A 21,115-nucleotide genomic window follows, 5' to 3' on the forward strand; every position below is an offset into this window, starting at 1 on the left:
CGTAACGAAAGCCCCGAGATAGTCAAACACTATTTTGCCCCTTTTGAATACCCCAGATTTATATTACTACAGACACAACTGTTTTAGTGTGCACGCCATGAATACACCGACAGCAGCAAACACTGAAGTTTTCCCGTTTCCTGCCTTTTAGACAAGTCAGCCCTAAATCTCTCAGATTTCTCTTGCCACGTTTAAGATGCAGAGCTGCTTGTTGCCAAGCAAATGCTAGGGGCAGGAGACGACAAACAGCGTACATCCTCAAACATCAATCACCTACAGAAAGGCTCTCAACCAGATGAATCAGAAATCCGTGAGGAAGAGATCTGGCGGTGTACAGATTAACCGAGCTCTATTTTAGGGTACTCCAGCCACTCCTAGTTGCGACGACAAAGCGCTTTCTCTGCAATCACGTTTCCTAACCCCTCCAAAAAGTAAATTTAAATGACGCCGATTTTAAAAACACGTTCCTCACACCTCCCTGCCCCACGAGCCCCCGGCCGCAGGGCACGCCAGACCCTCGGCACCTTGTGCCCGTTCGCAGCCCAGCGCCGCGTTCCTGCCGGCTCCCCCGGCGGCGGGAGGCAGAGGGCGGCGGGGGCAGACCGGGGACGCGAGGGTAGCGGAGAAGGAACTACAACCACAACAGCAGCGTCCGCTCCGGCCGACGCCGTGGGCAAACACGCGCTCCACTCTCCACGGCGCGTGGGTTTTGAGGTAACGTTTCCTTCTGGACAATAGGTGACGTTGAGGAGGAGTGTCCGCAGGACAGACGGACACAGGCGCTGCCTGGCCGGGGAGGGGAGCGGGGGGGGTGTGGGGGTGCCCGCCGCAAAGGCTGCCCCGAGGGAGCCGCTCAACCGAAACAAGTAAGGGAGCACGGGGGCATTTCCCTGGAGCGCCGTCACCCACCACGGGGGTCTCCCAACGGCCAAAAAAACCCCCAAATCCTGAAAAAGCACAGACAACAAAACAGGGTTCACCCTCCCCTTGACGGCCCGCTTTTAAGGCCGCTGTCCGGCGGGAAGCGCCTGTCCCGCCGTCCCCCCCTCCGCAGGCCGGGGTCGGCCCCCCGCCTCTCCCTTCGGCGGAGGCCACCCCCGGAGGGGCGAGGGGTGCCGAGCCGCGCGGCGCAGCAGGGTCCTCCCACGGCCGCCGGCTGCGGCGGAGGGCGGCCCGGGAGGAGGGCGCGGGTGCCGCTGGCGGGGCCCCCTCGGCCGCGGGCGGCACAGGCGCAGGCGCCGCGGAGGAGCGCCGGGCCGGGCCGTGCCGCGCAGGCCGCCCGCCCGCCGGCTGACAGGAGCGCGCCTCGCACTCCCTCCGCTCCGCTGCCCGCCCCGCCGCGGGGCCCGCTCTGGGCGGCAAGGAGAGCCCAGCCCGCCCGGCCCGGCCCGCGCAGCGGCACCTCCAGCCCTACTGCTGCCGCGGCGGCAGACACGGGGGCTGCCTCCCCGAGCTGTGCCCGCCCGGCCGGCCCGCACCGCGCCCCTACCCCTTGGCGTGCTCGGCCTCCTCCTCATTGTCGCCGTCTATGCCGCAGGTGTCCTGGTCATCCAGCTCCAGGCTCTGCTGGCTGGCTGCAGACTCGCTGTCCTCCGCCATCACGGGGGAAGGAGGGAGGGGAGGGGGCGGGGGAGCCTATGAAAGGAACCGGGGCGCACGGGCAGATGCAGTCCGGAGGAGCTCCCTCTAGCTGTTGTCCTCCCCCGTGCCGGCGGAGGAGGAGGAGGAGGAGGAGGCAGAGGCCGCTGGGGCTGCCCGGCCGCTCCCCGCCGCCCCGCGGGGGACCGGGGCGGGGCCGCGCCGCGCCGCAGGGGCTCGGCGCCCTGCCCTGTCCTGCCCTGCCCCTCACACCCGGGCGGGGCCGCCCCTGGGCCCGGCCCCCGTCTCACCCCCTGGTAGCCGACATCCAACCCTGCCTTCCATGGGCCTCAGGGCCCCGCGGGGCGGCCCACGCGGCCCGGGCGCTGCCCCCCGCCGCCGGGGGAGGCCCGAGGCGCAGGCCCGGCGGGGGCCGTCCCGGCGCCGTGGGGCCGGGGCCTGCAGGCCGGCGGGGCCCGCGCGGCGGGGTGGTGGCTGCCGGGCCTCGGCAGCATCGGGGCGCGTTTTGCCGGCTGCCCGTGTTTCCTGCTCGCACCATGAATGCTTCGACGCCAAAGTTGCCGCTGGTAGACGCTGCTGAGGCCGCCGTGGCGGTCCCCCTGCACGGCCGTGGCCACCGGCTCTCACAGGACTTGTTGTTTTCCCGAAGCCTTTTGTATTTCTACAAGATCCATGCTAGAAAAACTGGAGTTGAATGGTAGTGGTTTGAACCCGGGAAGACAAATAAAGAGCAACTTGTATTAATTATTTGAACGCCCATGATTTCCAGTGTCATATCAAGATTTCTGGACGAGATTCAGAATTTCTGAGTGATTGGTTTTGCAGTGCTGCCAAACATCACATTAAAACGTAAGAATAGTATGCATCAGTTGTAATTTCTCCTTATCCCCACTGCCCTCTTGAAAGTCATTTAATGTAAGGATGATAATGCTTCCTCCCATTTTGATTTAAGGTGGTGATTTGGATTACTTTTTGCTATTTTTGATTTAAGGTGGTGTAATGTTTTGCTCTTATCAGATACTGCAGATGACAAGTAAAAGATCTCACTGGCCAAGCAGAAGACAGCTGGATGTCCCTCCAGCTGTACCCTCACGGGCAAACTCTGAACTTATGCATATTGGGCACCAGCCCTGGGCCACTCTGTGTCCCGCTGCACTTGGTCCTTTACAACATGCGAGTTGCCACAGGAACTTGTAATTCAAATGCGTAAGAGTCTTAAGGAGTCAAAGGCAGACAATGTAATGATAAAAAATCCAAGGCCCAGGTCACCCTGTCAGCTGTACTTTGTCTATAACAATTTTCCTGAGCTACCTCCCAAATTCTCTTGGTTTAACCACATAATCAGTTGTATCAAAGTGCTGCCCTCGTGCTATCAAATAATTACTGAACTTTGTTTCCTGCCACAGGTGGACTTGTGGAAGCCCCTCCTGCTTTGCTGTGAAAGCTCAGAGGGAAACACAATTCTGAATGGGTGAGGGAGTATGGGTTTATCAGCTGTATCATGGTACACTCCGATGTCTCATGACTACGGTCAAATCTTCAGTGACTGTAATCTATGTTGGACTTCCATCATCTGACAGGTATTTTCTGTCTTGACAGTTTTGAAATACTAGCTGTGGTGACTGGAAAATTCAAGGGTACTAAATCAATAAGGCTAGAAAATATTCAACCAGCACATTCCAAATAAAATAAACCGTGACAAAGCACATACATCTTTAAAAACAGCAGTTGTTCCTGAATATGGCTAAATTGTTAAAGTGGTGTTGATCTTCCACAAATGAATAAAGGCAGAAAGAAAAAAATTCTCGACAGGTGGCCTACCCTCAACTATTGCAAAACTGATGGAGTCTGTAATTAACACTTGGACAAGCATGACCTCCCAGTGTCAAGCCGTTTTTGTAGTTCAGAGGGGAAATGCGCCTACCATGTTACCACAGTTTGAAATGACCTTTAGAAGTAAACCCTCATTCAGTTGTAATGTATAGGAGAGAAAGGAAATCTCAAAACAAAGGCACAATAGTGAATAGTTTTCAATAACAAAAACCAATTGTGAACAGCTGCCCCATAGCCTGGAGAGAAGTTATTCCAGTGATTACTAATGATTTTTTTGCCCCTCATAATAATGTGTAGGAGAAAGTGAAGAACAGTATGTCAGTGACTAAACATCTATACTGAATCACTGTCTTGGAGAAACTGTGGGTTTAACCATCTTCTGTCCTTTACCATAATTTTCCTCACTTCATTGAGATGAATGGAGTTTAGGAAGCCTGGATCCTGACTCTTCTTGCAGTTCACAGTGATAATAAAGGAGGTAATATGAATCCCTCCCAGCAAGCTACCACTTGCTGTCCCCTGCTGGAAGGTCTTCCTGGAAGGGGGATCAAGAGGAGTATCGCTGCAGAACGGCTACTATTCTAGACTTCATAGGATGCGTGAGGAATATCCTTATGGATATTACAGTTTATCTCCTGAGAGGCACAACTGAGATTATACTCCAGATTTGACTGCTACAAGGCCAGATGACACCACTGAATTGTGCTTTGTGTTTCATGGATATGTGACTTCTGCTTATACCACAAGTAGAGAAGTTGACCGGAAGGAAGAGGTATACATCTGTCCTGCACTGAGGATTTCTGATGTAGCTTCGCATTTCTGAAGTTGTCAGCCAGATTCCAAGAGTGCTTCAATTCACTCTACAGACACTGCTCAGCAGTTGCACTACTCGATAGATGTTGGCTGTCACGTGTATAGATGTCTTCCCAAAATAGAGCAGCAAGGTGAAAAAACGTACCCCTGTATTTCAGGACCCCACATGCTCAACCACCGTGAGTTAACGGAGTATGTACCACTAGGTGAGTAGCAGCACGGATGACACCTGATGTGCCTGAACAGGCTGTCTGTGGGCATCTATACTCCCAAGAGCTCTGTTGTTGCGGGTGGGTATGTCCGGGAACTCCCCAGACAGGGCATACAAGTGATGCAGGCATAACCCACACACTCACACCAGCCTAAGCAGACCATCAAAAGCTATCAGAAATCTTTCATTTTAAACTTATCAGGTAAAAGCCTGTGTTTGTGAAGGTGTGAATTTACTGGTTTTAATTGATTAAAAAGACCTCTTCCTAGATGTACAGGGAAGATAAAAGCCTTTTATTTTATGAAGATTAAAAAGAAGAAAGAACAGGCATTTTACACAAAAGCTAAAAAATGAGTAACAAAGGGAAATAGACTTCCTAATCAGGAAATACACTTCACTTAATACTAAAGAGCATAACATGAAATCAATTAAAATCATTCCAGCATTTGATGAATTATTCATTGATTGGTTGGTTATTTTCATAGGTCTCCTTAGAGCATTAGTAGCAACTCTAGGTTTGCTGCTAGATGTAGCCAAAATATCCAGTTGCTTATGGCAACAAATTGAAAGGAAGAAAGAAGGGTCAATCAAACACTACAGATGTAGCACTGCCTAGCTGCTCCCACCACTGTCAGCCACTGAGGAACAGACCAGTGTACAGGGTACCCTCTACACCACCATAAATCCCAGCTTTCTGGATCTTTCCACATCCTACTTCTCTTCCCAGGTTCTGTCTCTCCTCTGCATTCCATAACAGATGCAGTCATGGGTGTGTCATGGCTACACAAAATTAACTTGTGCCTACAATTCTGAGAGGCTTTGAGCCACCTTGAACATAAGTATATGAGTAAAGGCCCAGATCCACAAATGGACTTTGGTGTCACCATGTTTAACTTTTTCCTAGTTGATTCCCACAGCAAAATCCAGGACTCAAAGCCCTACAAACACTCAAATACTTTGGGCATTTCAGTGGCTGACATGAGTTCAAAAGAACCCTAGGCTACCGAGGGAGGAGCCATCAAAGCTTGGCGGTAAGAAATACTGAGGATTGGGAAGTCTTAACTCCCAGGGTTGTATGGGGCTTTGTGAGATCTCATCCGCTGGATGAACCATCAAGTGAGGCTGTGTAGTACGTGGTCAGGGTCGTACCCTTCTTCTCTTTGCTCTTCTGCAGCTGAATAAAGCCAGCCAGTCACTGATCCAGTTTCCCTCAAGGAGCCAGACATAATCCAGACCTGTTTATCTGCCTAGTGATACATATTCATTACCTCCCAGTGAGCTAGTGGTATATAATACAGCATTCAGACTACTGGCATCATCTGATTAATCTATGTGTTCTGAGTATTAAACACTGCAGAAGAAAAGTACTTGAAATTTTCATGCAGTCATAGGACTGCTCCTACCTTTACACACCACTTTGAAATATTCATGGCATTTATCATTTAAAATGGATTTGATAGTGCATGTAATAATAATAAACAACTTGGTGTGAACTTTTTGTAATCTTGTAAATTGGAAGCAAAACTGATCCAATTTGAAAATTAGCTAATAGGTTAGTGTTTCCTTTATTTTCTTAACAAATATTAAAAAAAAAAAAAAAAAGTTATGGACCAAATAGCTATGTTTAGCCTTTGCTTCATATAAGTGCCTACTAGTACTACCTCACAATGATTTTTTTAACTGGCTACTTACTCTTTATGCTGAGAATTTAAATACTGCCTTCTCCAGTCCTGAATGAGATGCCAGGGTAAGAGAATACAGATTCAAAATACACTGCAACAAATGCACCAAAACATATCTATATAATTGTCAGCTCACAGAAGAGGTAGAAATAGTTAGGGAATGAAATGAGCTTGTGATCCCATATGTTGCACACATGTATCCATGTGAGATCATGTCTCAGATCTTTATGGTTTGTCTCACCCACTTTACGTCTTCTTAGCCTCCCGCTGCATACCACACTTGGTGAGCTGCAGCCTTGCCTGTCTCACACAGCCCACTTGCTGCTGGCCTGTATTGGCTGCAGCATTCAAACTGGGGGACAGCCCACTCTTTCCACTCTTTCTGCTGCACTATGACATTTAGTTTTTTATGTTGAATACTGTTTTAAAATGCAGCTCATACTATACCTCTTCTATTTTACATCTTACCTTTTGCACTGAAGCATCTACATCTCCATGCTGGTGCCTGCATCGGCAAGGGCTGTAGGCTATACATCATTAAAAAAGGGTTAGGCATTTACATGCATAATGAAAACATACCATAGCATTAAAAAATGTGTATGATAAATACAAACCCTTCTGCTTAAGGGTATAAGTGATAAGGATAGGAAGACTTTTATCCTGTGGCTTTATTATTACTAGTAGAAATTTCTTCCCCAGTTTTCTGAAGCATATGTTTTTGATGATTGTTGGAAGCAGGATACCAGGCTTAGATCAAACACAGGTTCAAACTGGTCGCAGCACTGCAGTTCCTCTGTTCTTAGGGTCTTTAGCCCAAAAAGGTAAAAAATAAATAAATCATGTTTTACATTAAAATATATTTAATAATCAGAACTGACTCCTAAATAATGGTTATTACAGATATATTTTGCATTTCCATGTCTATTTTTTCATATATATATATTTTGCATTTCTATGTCTATTTTTTCATATATATATGTATTTTGCATTTCCATGTCTATTTTTTTTAACTCTTTCAGACCCTTCTCAAACTATATATGTGACTGAGAATTAGTAGTGACACATTTATTGACAAAGATGGTTTTCACACCGGTGATGCAGGAGCTCTGGCCAATACTCAGCAATTACTTCTGCACATCCAATCTCTGGATCAACCCAGTTTACTCCTGTCAGCTCCTAAATCAGTTCTCCCATCAACCTTTTACAGTTCCCCTGTATCAATGCACCTGCTGTTTCCTCCTCTTTGCAGGGAGGCTGCAGGTACAGCCAAGATGCTTTCTTTCCCCGATTCTGGATGGAGGAAGTGATAGATACATGAATTATTCTTCATCTCTTGACCATTTCAGTATTTTTCCAAAATGAAATTTTTCAGAGTTTTCTTTTTGTCTGTTTCTGATAGTTCTTTATCCCCAAACAAAAAGGGACTCTTTCCTGTGACAGATGTACCTTTTTTCCTGCTAGAGTGAAGAGGCTACAGCCTGACTACAACTCTCAGAGCATTTGTAATAGACTAGAACTATTAGGGTGTTCCTACATGTCCTGTTTGTCCTAGCATTTTTAACACTGTTAGACACCCTGAAATGGAGACTAGAGTCTGGAAACCTTGAGAATATTAAGTAGGACAGTTCTCAAAGTTCAGGCCCAGAGAAGGAAACCTTCAAGTCTCCTATCTCCAAACAAATGGTATGTCTATCAAATACTTTAGTATTCACTACCTATTTCCATTAGCATAAACCACTTTTATTTGGAAACGTGCTCTTCCAGTGTTGGGAGACTGCAGTCTAAAGACAGGCAGACCTTGGGTAAGAATAGTATTGTATGATGAACAGAATGCTCCTTGTGGTGACAACCTTCTCAGGGATAGTATGTTGTTACTTCTGGGTAGAGGCTTTATTTCCAACATTTCCATGACAGCCAACAGAAAATTATTTCCAATGTTCTGTAGGAAGCTCCAACTAGAAGTATCCCATTAACTTACAAATTAGATAACTGGATAATGCCAACAAATGTTCTGCATACCTTTTGGGTGGTTAGAAGCAGATTAACAGCACTGTTCCGGATGCACACCTACCGCATGGAGAATTACATGGAATTAAGAAGTGTCTCATGGACACAATGTCTTCCCTATGAAGAAAATGGGAAATCAGACTCTATTATAACTCCTCCATTTCTATGCAAAATTTTTGGAGCTTTTACAGTAAGATTTTACCCTTCAAAATTTTACAACTTTCTGCAAAAGAAAAGCCTCTGTCAAATGTTGCAACAATTGAAGAGTAAAGTACTTAAAATATAAACATTAGACAAGCCTTAATCACAAAATTTAGACCTCAGGTCTAGGCTAGTAGACAAGTGTGAATAAATCTCATGGAAGTCAGGGGCATAGGCACAGCATACTCAGCACCAAGCATGGCTTTCACCCTGCAATGTCAGACCACAAGGACAATTAAGTTAATTAATACAAGCTTGCATGAGCTCTTATGCTGGTTCTTCCAGTCAGCCTAGGTGAGCGACCTTTACTTTGGAATTGCTTGGTGTTGAAATGCTGAAACTAGCATTTAAGCCAGCTTTTATATTAAATGTATTTATATACATACATGTGCACGTACATGCATGTACATACACACACACACATTTATGTAGGTATACTTTGCTGATTTCAAGGCATAAAAGGCCAATCCAGCTCTCAAAACACTCCTTATATGGGTGAACTTGGCTATCGCATTCTGCTTCCCTCATTGTTTTTGTGTTAATACAGGATTATGAGACGTTAAATTGAAGAGAGCTAATGGCACAGACACAAAGAGGCAGATAGCTTGAGAAAGCTCACCCTTACCAACACCTAAAAGTAGCTTTATTGAGCAGGTCATGTTGTATGTCCCATCGATGTTGGCCTCACAGCATGGCACAAAACTGAAGGTGGAATCAGGGGGTTGGGTTTATAGAAGGGGCATTCCCTGAAGACAGGGAAGAGGGAAGCCAAAACCTGCAACCTCTCTCATCTCCAAGGACAGGGGACACTGGGGGAAAGGCTCTGCCCTAAGCATGTAGGTAAGGGTAGTATGTAGGCAAATCTCCTGCTGTGTTATTCTTTTCATTGCAGATTTCCCTGAGTTTGAGATGTGGTTCCAGCCTCTTCCTTTATTGATGGAAAACTTCCAGAAGAAACGAGTAGGGAACAGAATCTAGCTGGAGTAGCTTGTGGTGCATATGCCACAGCCAGAGCTGTAAGCTCCAGCATAAGAGTAGGACAGTAACAGTTTTCTACCCAGGGGGAGGAGAAGCTCAGGGGCCAACCTGCTGGGAGCGTGCTTGTGAAAATCTGGTGAGGGCTGGGGAGAAGACGGTCCTGAGGCTTTTCTAAACTCCCTACAACCCACTAAACCACCAAACCCCTTTAAAAATCAGTGCCTGTAACAGAAGCCCTTTGAAATAATGTCTTCCAGCTTTGATGCCCAACATCTCTTGCAGCAGGACCAGCCAATCCTTTGAAAGTGGGATTTCTCATCCCACAGTATTTCAAGCACCATTTCCTACCTTTATAATATAAAACTGGAGGGACCATTCCTCACTCAGTTGGGTTTATTCAGGAGTCCATATCTCCAGTCATGTGAGCACAAAGTCCTTCTTTCCAGAATTACAAAAATAAACTGTAAACAAGGGTTTCATTTGTACCTCCCTGCTGTCATCACATTTTTCCTTCCCTGCAGCTGTAAGCTTCCAAGGCAGAAGAGATATTTAATGATCAAACATACTAACTGGCACTGTTTACCCTAGAAGAAAAGCACATCAATAAATAAGAAGTACTTCAGAGTTAAGTGATAATAGACCAGGTGCCACATTTTGCAAGCTAATAACCTGTGGATACCGGAGGATTATTGCTAAAAAGAACTACATACCCTTTCTGTTATTACTGTCAAAGAGAAGACAGTACCTGGTGTCAGTTTACCAGTTGGAATTACACAAGTAACATAAAAAGATGCCTCTCTAGTCTGAAAATGGCACTTGACTGCTGCACAATCATCTACCCAAAGCTCCAATTCCAAATGGCTTGCACCCTCCAAATGAAAATATTAGACATATATGAAGATATCATATCATGAAAATATTGTGTATATATATCATGATATAGATTATATCATCATATCACACATATAGAGCATACTTTTTATATATATAGATATATAAAAAAAATATGAGTAAGGTTAGCACTAAACCTGCCAGCTTACATTTTTCTGTAAGGAGAGAGGAAAAGAATAGTAATTGAGTTGCTCTTATTTTTCTCAACTTTTGAAACAATTCGTAGTTAAAATTGTTTTAACTTTATTTTAATCTAAAACCAAGGTGATATTCACGAGGTGAGAGAAAACAGGCACATTTGCACCTGAACACACTACACTGCCATCAGTGATGATGCATTTTGATTTGGCTGGAAATGTCACAAGCTGAATACTGACCCAGCTAAGATGCTGGGCACTGACTCTCAAGCTGACACGGATCTCCACACTTGGGCTGACAGCAGGTCCATGAAACAACTGATGATCTTCTGCCAGCTGCCTACTGGTGTTATTGAAGTTATAAACTGTACTTATATTGAAATTATAAACTGTTTTATTCACAGTATGGATGGAGAAACAGTTCACCACCAGGTGGCAGACAGCCCAACCTTAAGAATTTCAAACATTGAAGAGACGCAAACAGCAGCACTGATTAAAAAAACCCTTATCTGTCGCCCGCTCATTTTAGAAAAGCAAACTAACATTATTCTTGTTTAACCAAGTCCAAAGATGTACTGGATGGCTGCTACCATGGCCCATGCCCCAGGTTAAAGCCTATTGCTAGGTTAAGAAGTACTGTGTTATAACAACTTTTAATCCTCAGATGAATTCTCGGTTAAGAAAAAAAATAATGTCTTTTTGGTTCACTAGGAACCTTCCTAGAGAAAGAGTAAATATCTAATCCAACACTTGTTCATTTACACCTGTACTATTTTATAGGCTGAACCCTACATGGGACATGTGATTTCTTACTAATTTCAACCATGTTGGTTTCGGATAGTGAGATAAAATTGGTCCTCCGGAGCATTCATGGATAGAAGGAAGGGCAGAAAATGAAAATACTGCCAAGGTATTTCAAAAGTGCTTAATTCACTCTGCTAAGGCTAATTAATCCTTCCTGTAAGAGAGAAAAGCATCATGAGCGATTTCCAAATGGTGGGGTTTCTTTGTAAACTGTTCATCCAAGCTCAGTACCACGATTTTGTAGATGTAACATGTTAGATTGCAAATGCTCCGAGGCAGAAAACACTTTTTTCCCTGTATCTGTAGAGGGTTTAGCATGGTGGTACCCTGACAAAGCACTTAATCAAATAATAAAAGGTCATTATCACAATAAGTCAAGGTGCTTTACAGACAGTTTAATAAGCTTTGAGAAGCAAGTACTTCAACAGGAACAAAGTGCGGGCTGGGGGACAACCATGAAGTGAATGGACTCTTAATGAGTGTATTAACTCCCAACAGTCCTAACATTTCATAGGCCCTATGATATAAATGGACTTTGGATAATATAACCTAAGATTTTAAAATTATCTTTACTCTTTCACTCATTACCCATTTGAAAATCCGAATTGCTGATAGATTAATTGAAGACCTGTTCCTAGTATTTTTTTAAGTCCAACATATTTTCCTTACTTTTGTACTTGTCATTACAGTCTTTTGCATTTTTCCCCATTAATACTTGCCATCAAAAAATAAGAAAACAACTGCTTTTCTAAGTTATCTTCTACATGGACTAAGATCACTTGGAGCCGCTGATGCCAAGACCTATTCAAGTTATACTTTTTTCTGTATGTTTTAGAAGCTTTATAGGTACTTGCTTCACTGTGCAACTGCAAAATATAAGCCACAAAATTTCTTCATATTTTACCGAAGTATCTTCCTCGGTATGTTTTTGAAATTTAAAACACAGAATTTGTCACTGGAGTGTAAGATTAGGCAAAATGTGTACAATAGATACATTCTAATCTTAACCCATTATCTGATCTGTGTTCCTCTGTTCAAATTTCATTTAACATGTGGCTCAGATGTGTTTGATATACTGAGAATTACATTTCATAATTACATTTCATTCTGCAAAATCAAACTATTACATGGCTGGTGATATCACAGCAATTAAAAAAATGCTGTTTTAAAGAAGATTTGCAAAATACCCACATTGTGTTTGTTCACATATATTTGCTATATTAAGACCACAAATTACCAAACCATCAAACTATGTGTTTTGAACATAAAACCAACACAATTAAAGAAACAAACCACTGCAATTTAATAGCAACAATCTCACTTTACAAGATCATAACGATGGAAACTTTGCAAAGGAATCTGAAAAAGAATGTAATTAAAAATGACAGATTTAAGACAACAGAAAGTTGAAAATTAAATAGCACAATAATTCCAGTACGTGGAAATTTTAACCAGAATGTTTACTTGATGCAGCATTGTGATTAATAAGTGACACTGTATTACCAGCACTTACTAACATCTGATAAATACTTTTTCTTTAAAATAGTATTTTTCTGTTCAGTGACCTTGCACAGACTGACAATAAGTAACTCAGACCCCAGCACCAGTTCACATGTGGTCAGTAGCAAAATTCCTAAACAGAACAGGAAAGGACCTGGAACGCACGTGATGAGTAAAACATAACTTACTGCTAGGATGGTGATTTCAATATTCAATGCACTCCACAAGTATTATTTTAGATTTCTTTTACAACATATACCACTTCCGAACATGGATCAAAGCAAAACAGAGGCAATGAGGCTTTGTGGATGGAGAGGAGAACTGGCTTGGGAATGAAGAAATCAGGATTTAGTTCCTGGCTCAAGCCCAGTCTCCCAGGTAAGACATTCAGTAAGACAGAAATTACAACACTGGTCTCCTAAGAAAACCTTGAAATCTACTGAAAAAAAGGAGCAATGAATCCGCATCAGGGTTTATTATTAAAAATTAAATAGGAACTATATAACAATTTCTCTAATCACTTTAGAGATAACATAATAATTAACTTTATTAAGCATGACTGCTGCTAATGCTGCGTACAAATAATTGAATGAAACATGATAAACTGAATATATACGAAGGATTCCACAGGAGTGGAAGTCACATACTTTCCCTTCTTTGAACCCAATTCATGAAGAAATGAGAAGTGTGCAATAAGTGTGAGTACCAGCAGAAATTTCAGAAAGAAAACTGGTCCCACAGGAAGGGCGACTCCATAGAGAATTTTGGTGATACCAGGATTTAATTTCCAAAGTCTTCAGTGATACTTAAGCAAATAGTTAGGTATTTATCAAGATAGGGAGGATGCTTTTCTGAAAAGGGGTCTCAACTTCAGTATTGACTGAAGGTCATGAGAACTGCATAACAAAGTGTGTAAGTAACACAAGCATAAATATGCACAGCAAAAGTGAAACCAAAGTATTTTTCTTATTAAATAACATAAAATAATGTGATGACCACCCACAGAGGAAAAAATCCACAAAGATATTTTTTGCAGTTTATTTTCAATTATAATTTTTGGATAACCAAGCAGCTCTGTATGGAGAAAGCACAGAAGAGTCATTCTGGCACTTTTGGATAGTACATTTTTTTTCTTTTTTAAATTTTTCTAGACACATTCAGTCCACTTGCTCGGTCTATAGTCCATTTTATATGAGCATGATTAGCTCATATGATTCCAGAGGAAACTAGCAATATATACAGTCAATGAAACTATCTTCTTGGCTACTCTGGGCCCTTTAAAATGTCTTCTAAGTCTATCCTGGCTAAACAGAATCCACAATATACATGATAGCTACAGAATACACTGTATTGAAATGAGAAATGCTCAGCACAAAATGGGACTCTTGGCATGCAGCTTAAAATAAAAGGTAGAAGTTCAGAAGTTTATAAAATCCCAAATGGGGTCAATTAAAAGGAGTTAGCAAAAGAAGGGACTGTTCATTGTTACTGTAAAAAAGGCACTTTGAGTAAATGGGACCAGAATTGGAGGAATCTTAGTCGACACAAAGTTCAGTTTGGTTTCATAAAAAGGCTTCAATGCTAAGGGATGCTACTCAAGTTTCCTGCAGTTTTACATTAAAATAAATTGCGGAGTAGTTTATAATAAAGGACATAAAATGTTTACAACCAACTCGTAAAATTAAGAAAAGCATAGTATAAGCAAAATATTACTAAAAGCAGCAATGCATAGCCTTTCATTGAGATAATGCACAATTTTGGACACCATGTGTCAAACTCTTGTTTTTAAGATACTTTCAGTAGCATTATCAACATAAAATTGGCCTACAAAACAAAAGCTTTACCAGCTCCCATTCATAAGGAGATTGAGGTCATAAACCAACCAAAACAATTTGTCAGTATTTTCAACATCCTGGATGACCAATATCAAGTATATGGAATAACAATCACACTCTTTGTTCAGCTATCTCACTGGAGGCAGCTGTTAAATCAGAGGAATGATTTTAATTCTTTTCTAACATTTACACAGTAATGCATTTAAGTTCTTTCAAATGTTGCTCACCACAGTTTGTTTTTCTCTTTTCTCTCCACAACAAAAAAAAAGAAAAAAAAAAAAATCAAGCACTTCCACAGAAAGAATATTTGGCAATTTTATACTCCACTGAATGGTGGATTTTCACAATAGCTCACTTTAGATTGAAAGTCATTAGTGGTCTTTCCTCTCGTTTCTGCCAAGGACTCTTCTTATCTTCACCTTGGTCATCTTCCTCATCCTCCTCATCCTCCTCATCCTCTTGAACTGATGTTCCGTGTTCAGGACTAGTTAATGGCTCTGGTTTGGTATCCACAGTTCTTGTTTCCTCCTGCAGGCTGGGCAGCTGCACACCACTTCTCTTACTAGTGCCTTCTAGGAGGCATCGTAGAGCATTGTCCTCAGGGCTACAAACTGCTGTTCCACACTCGCTGCCACTTTGGTCCATATCATCCAAGTACACAAGCTGTGTGTAAGCTGTGCTATCTGAAACCTTCCGCTCTCTCTGCTGGTGCTCTTGCACTGGTGGGTGACTCTGTGGCGCAGACAGATGATCTCCTCTTCCCTTTCGGGCAGATTTTGGTTCATTCATGTCAACACCAGAGTCCAAACTGGCATCGTTACTCCCATTCCTACCAGCTCTTTGGAGATCGATGTATGAATGTCTAACATGAGCATTTGAACGTCCATCTAGAGAAACAAACCATGCTCGAGGATGAGGCAATGGCTTTCCACCTCCTAATTCCATCAAAGCCTTTTCTGTAAGAAGCTGCACTTCACTATTCATCTGAGCCAGGGATGCATCATTAAGTGAGGCAGGAATGGAAACAGATTCAGACATGGAAGCATTTTGTTGACTCCACTCAGCTGCACCTGCATCTTGCAAATGTTGCTGAGATATTGCTTGTGATGCTAACTGTTGGGGTTGCAGCTGTTGTGGGGGGTGTGGGAAAAGCCGTGCATGAGGGTTAGGAAGCTCAGCCTGAAGTCTTTCTATATCAATTTGCTGGTCAGCTGGAACAACCAGTGGCTGGCTAACAAAAGGGTGTTCTCCTGGCAGTTTCATGTAATGACCTGGGATGACCAATGCAGGCAAAACTTTCCTGTAAACACTGTCATTGACTTGGTCAACAGAATTGCAGCAGATTAACTGACCTGGTCGAGGGAAAGATGTAGGTCTTTCAAGGTGATCAACTGAACGAGACATCATACAATCAGTAGGTCTGCAGTCCAGCAGCTCTTTTTCAGGGGCTGAAGGAGTGGGGTATATTTGTTCCTGAATATTGTATTTACTTCCAGTAGCAATATGGTTCATAGATACTTGAATTTCTCTCTCTTGCTTTTCAAATAAAGGTTGAGACAGCATAGCATTGTAACTTCTCCTGTACTCATCTTTGATAGGGGACTCATAGCCTTCAGCTGTTTCTGTAGATTTTCTTGTCTTTAAAGGAAAACTATCTGCTGATTTGTGGTAGTCTTTTCTTAGAGACCCACTGGGAGTCAGGTCATCCAAGGAAATTCTGCTCTTGTCTTTCTCCTTGTCAGAGAGCAGTTCCTCTCGGGAGCTAAACTCCTGGGAAGTACTGAAGGAGTGTTTGAGCATAGGCGTATGCATATCTGCTTCTCCACTGGGTGATACTATCTCCATATGGACAGCACTGATTAATTCCTTTGCACCTGAGTTTTCAGTATGTCCATTGCTAGCAACGGACAACGCGCCAGGAAATTCTGACTCACGACGTGAAAATATTAAATTTATATGGGACATAGAGGTTGCTTGATCCTTCTTAGAAGTGTCCAGTGCTGTTGAAAGTTGCAGTTTCTTATGATGCTGACGTGGTCTTAAACATTTTCTTCTATAAAAGCCGGTAACAAAAGAAGTTACACATGTGTGACTTGTACACAGAAACAAGAGCAGCAAGTGTGTCTTAATGGGAGATTTTTAAGCAGTGATTAGTATTAGGGGAATTGAGCTTTTATTACATAACCTAACAATTAAAAGCTTATCCCAGCAGCAAAGACAAAATTAAAGAATAACTAATGTCAATTGGGAAATAGCTCAAGCACCAATTACAAATTGGAGCAAATGTCTGGAGGAGGCAAATACAAAATCACTCATTAATATATACTTGCTGCTAAAAGTTTAACATTCATTTTAATGTAAGACTAATAGAAAGATCACTTGCAAATGCATGACAGGTACAATGACAGAGATCTTAGACCTATGCCCACGTTTGACAGCAGGTTTTAGAACATCTTACAAGGAAAACGCAGGTACAGGTGTGTGTGATTCATTCAACTACCATCCTACCAAAGGCAGGGATTGTATATGCTGCATGTAACCAGGAACACAGGAAATCTGATCTGTTTCTTTCCTCTTCAAGTGCTTGCTTGCTTTTTACTTTTTCCCCCGAAGTAAAAATGTTTCAATACAAAAGCTTTTAATTTCATGAGCACAAAAAAGCTTGTATTTCCAGCATGAACTAAGTAACCAGGATGGTGAATCTTACCTGCAATAATACAAAAGCAGACACAGCAAGACTAGAAGTATGAGAGCCATCCCTCCTAAAATTGCCAAAAGAAACATTGTGTGATAGCTGGTAATGTCGTGTGTTACAACGGGACCTGGAAGGCCAGAAAAGAGAATTTAGACCTGTAACAACCTGCAAACAGGAAGAGGAACAACACTTAAACAAAGAGAGGGACATCTTCCCTTGTTATCAGGGTGCTAAGTGAGCAACGCTGCCACTCATAGCCCTGGTGCCTATTGAGCAGACCATCTCTGGAGAAGGGAGCAAGTTGTGGAGAAAGCATGTGCTGGTTTTCATGACTGCAAGTCCAAATAGATCATTCTGTGGAAAAGCAGTTAGTTTCAATGGGAGCATGCATCAGTGAATGCTGCCTTCCAGGTCCTGATGCTGACACAATGCGCCAAAGCTCTCATCACTGGAGAAAAGCCATCACAGCATCTTCCAGCACTGTAATGCATGTAGCAGCACTGTGGCCAGCAACTTCTCTTTAACAACACTCGCGGTGTTTTGCTTTAAACAGTACATACAGTGCAGTACAGGATTCATTGGAAGATGTGTTGGTGCTCTGAAGTCTAGATCAAGCCAAGACAAGCCGATCTTCAGTAGCTTTAAAAAACAAGCCACTAGTGAAACAGTGTTGTAACTCCAGGTTTCAATAATGCTTAGTAAATGTTCTAACATACAAAGGAACGCACACATGTGGACAGCATCTGTTCACAATTACGCATGTGTAACCCTGTTGGTTTGTAAAATCCTTATCATGATTTTGAAATAAAGGCTCAAATTTTGATCTGCAGGCAAGGAGGTACAGCACCACCTGACAGAGTAACATGCATGTACTGTGAAGGACAGCAAACTTGGCCAACATTAAGGTTCTAGATCATGAGGTTTGTAAAACCTCATCTGTGGTTCTTGAGTGGTCTGTAGAGCCGCTGCTAGGAATACAAAGCTCATTTTTGTCTGTTTTTTGAGATAAGAAATCAAACAGATTCAATGAGGAGACAAAATAAGCAAAAAGATGTTAACCTCATTAAAAATAACATCAAGTATATTGCATTTGGGAAATCTAAATATTTATATATTCTGTCCTGCCACTAGCTTTACATAATTGATTGATACTGTTGCTTCAGGACATTAAGCGAAAAGAAGAGATAAATCACTTAAATTTTTCATGAAAATGTTGTTCCAATTGCAGAAAAGTTTTAGGAACCCAGATCTATCGCTCAGAAAGAAGGAAAGGTAAAATACAAGTAGAAATTCTGCCATACAAGTCAAACTGCAAGGACAAATAAGCCTTCTCCTGTTAAGAGTTACAGGCACAATTTCATGACTAGTGTAACTTCCTTGCAGTCTGGGACAGAGCTGTACTGGGAAATGTTTGGCACAGAGCAGTTGCTTTTTCTTAAAGTACAATTATTTTGTAAAATTCCATTAAATTCAATATGATAGCTTATTCAGATCTGCACCTGCCTCTAAACTCTGTTCAGCAATGAATCAGCTGAATATTCCAGGAGTTTCATTTAACATCACCTCAAATAAAAAGCTTGCATATCATGAAACAACTTCATGGCATATACAAGCAGACTTTAAAAACAGCCCTCATGTTAGAGTTTGTTTTGTTGGTTAGATATAGTTTATTTAGCTTGCATGGCCAAGGCAAGAATGTTTTCATTTCTACTGTATTTGGTTTTCATCCAGAAAACTTAATAAAGAAAATCTGTAAGAGGAGGAGTTTTCTGTTTGATTGATTGGCTCTTTTATACACAGAGGTGTCTCTGATTGTTGGTGGCTGAAGAACTATTTCTAAGAAATAGGAAGCCACGGACAGAAAAAAGGAAGAGCAAGCTGCAACATTAATAATCTCCACAGGCACAGAAGTACACATAACGCCTAGTTCAAAGTGATTTTCTACAGTTACGCCAACAGGCTTGCAAATGGCAACCAGTCAGCTCATCTACTAATGCCATTCTGCTAACACACTTCCTAGAACTTCTATGCTAAGTTATTCATGGTGCAAATTAATCAGTCACCAAGATGATGCAAAGCATGTCAGGGCAAAATGGGCATCTTCAGCATAAAAGAAAAAAAAAAGTTACAATCAATCAATCAATCAGTCAATCAATCCCTTAGTAAACATCTAACCCAGGATGATGTTGGTCTTATGTGAATCCATTTCTTTGAGAGTTTCTGTACAGAAACTTCACAGCATGTATTTTTTGACCCACTGGAACACCAATATATTGATGTTATAACTATCCTCATTTTCTAGCAATGGCTCTACCAGGCAGTGGTGACATAAATGCATCAAAGCAGTAACACTTTAAAAAAAGTTTCCCATTGAAATGAGAGATTTTGAGCACAAGGGTTGCCCCCCATAATCCCCAAAATATTTTAGCCCTTTACTTTCAGATTTCTGTTTTCTAATAATCCATTATTGATCAAGCTGTGGCATCTCAGATGAGGTCATTCTGAAAAATATAAACATTATATATGAATAAATAATTACTCAATGCTGCGAATATCAATAAGATTCAATTCTATCTTACCTGGGATAGTAGGTGACATAGCTGCAACCCAGTAGCCCAGCTGAGGTGCAATATAAGTCCAAGTCAACTGATTTCCTTCTTGTTGTACAAGGCCCAAACTACTCTTCAGCCATGTCCCTGTAAATGTAAAGGTTGTAGGAACATGTTACAGATGTACTCACACCTTCCTCTGCAAACAAGTGGAAAAGCAAGCAGTAACAAAAGCTATCAATGTGGTGTAGGGGTTGTGCACATTGCTGTGAAGTGGGAGATCGTGCCTTTTTGTCACTGGCATTTGAGAGCTCCCACAAGCAGTCATCCCCGTGGCCTTCTCAGAAGATATGTACAAAAACATTTAAGATTAAATAAAATTAATAAATCTTCAGAAAGGGTTAAAAGAAAACAATTATTGTCATATTAGATTCCCATTTTTCAAAGAAGGATATTCCTGATGCTGATTATATGTAGGCAGCCCGCTTTAAAACTGTTTCAAGAGACATCCCATCTCCCAGACCACACATGACTTTTGCACACCACCCTTGTATCAGCTCTGGCTGTCAACTTCTAGGAGACTGAAGAAAATACTTCCTCAAAATGTTGGTTTTCCTATACAGAAAACAAGTTTATGAATATTACCACCAATAAATGTACAATTAAGTTGCACCACCACTTTGATTCAGCAATGTTAGTCATTCAGAATGTGTATACATCCAGGAATACTGTTTGGTAATGGATGATGAGTTTTTTAAAACATGTTTCTCAAAGGAAATGTAATAGATTTTTTAGAATTATCAAATGATCATTTCAAAATAAATAAGATTGACAATTTTAAAGCAATGTGTTTAAGTTCACATAACTCTTAAGTAGTCCAGATTGACAATCTGTACTAGTTGAGAGCTGTTCTACTTTCAGAAGATAAATTTTGTGGCAAGAATTGGGCTACAAAAAACCTTTACAACTGAATCAGCTGTATGCCTTTTTGTAATTTGTTAAGACCCCTGATTCTGCAGCTGTAGGAGAAAAAAACTCACCTGAGCTTCTGATATATTAAATGTCCAGGATGCCTCATAGACTGCTCCCATATTTATTCTTTTTGAAAGAAACACAGAATTGCTGGCTTCGACACTGAGAGCAGTCGCTGGGAAGCCACCCCTGGCACCAAGCAGCATTTCCCAAAGCTGCAGTGCTGGCTTGGCATCTCCAGTAGGTGCCGTAACAGAGGGCATTCACTCGCTAAGGAGATTCTTCACACACTCTGGTGGCCACTACCAGTACAGCTGGTCTGTGTACAGAGAAGGGAGAAACCCCTCTGCACTTCTTTAGAGCAGCTCTGTATTTCTGTGCAAAGCGGGGACGGAATTTCCCTTACTC

At 42.2% G+C, this 21,115-nt stretch overlaps 2 protein-coding genes and 1 long non-coding RNA gene across 3 annotated transcripts in view; 1 reads left to right on the top strand and 2 right to left on the bottom strand.

Annotated features, from left to right (window-relative positions):
* NMT2 (N-myristoyltransferase 2) overlaps positions 1 to 1,757 on the bottom strand; it is a 32,365-nt gene extending 30,608 nt beyond the window's left edge. The window contains exon 1 of the mRNA XM_074865009.1: positions 1,490 to 1,757. Within this exon, the coding sequence (XP_074721110.1) occupies positions 1,490 to 1,599 (110 nt within the window). The 5' untranslated portion in view covers positions 1,600 to 1,757. The remainder of the gene's footprint in view (positions 1 to 1,489) is intronic.
* Positions 1,758 to 2,104: 347 nt separating this feature from the next.
* On the top strand, positions 2,105 to 9,343 carry LOC141953647 (uncharacterized). The gene is made up of 3 exons (XR_012631946.1): positions 2,105 to 2,448; positions 3,006 to 4,451; positions 9,239 to 9,343. It is a non-coding gene; the product is annotated as an uncharacterized LOC141953647 (long non-coding RNA).
* Positions 9,344 to 12,435: 3,092 nt separating this feature from the next.
* FAM171A1 (family with sequence similarity 171 member A1) overlaps positions 12,436 to 21,115 on the bottom strand; it is a 96,015-nt gene continuing 87,335 nt past the window's right edge. The window contains exons 6-8 of the mRNA XM_074865053.1: positions 19,766 to 19,882; positions 17,199 to 17,313; positions 12,436 to 16,544 (exon numbers count right to left, since the gene is read on the bottom strand). Of these exons, the coding sequence (XP_074721154.1) occupies positions 14,843 to 16,544; positions 17,199 to 17,313; positions 19,766 to 19,882 (1,934 nt within the window). The 3' untranslated portion in view covers positions 12,436 to 14,842. The remainder of the gene's footprint in view (positions 16,545 to 17,198; positions 17,314 to 19,765; positions 19,883 to 21,115) is intronic.

The sequence above is a fragment of the Strix uralensis genome, chromosome 1, assembly GCF_047716275.1.
Source record: "Strix uralensis isolate ZFMK-TIS-50842 chromosome 1, bStrUra1, whole genome shotgun sequence".
Taxonomy (NCBI): Eukaryota; Metazoa; Chordata; class Aves; order Strigiformes; family Strigidae; genus Strix; species Strix uralensis.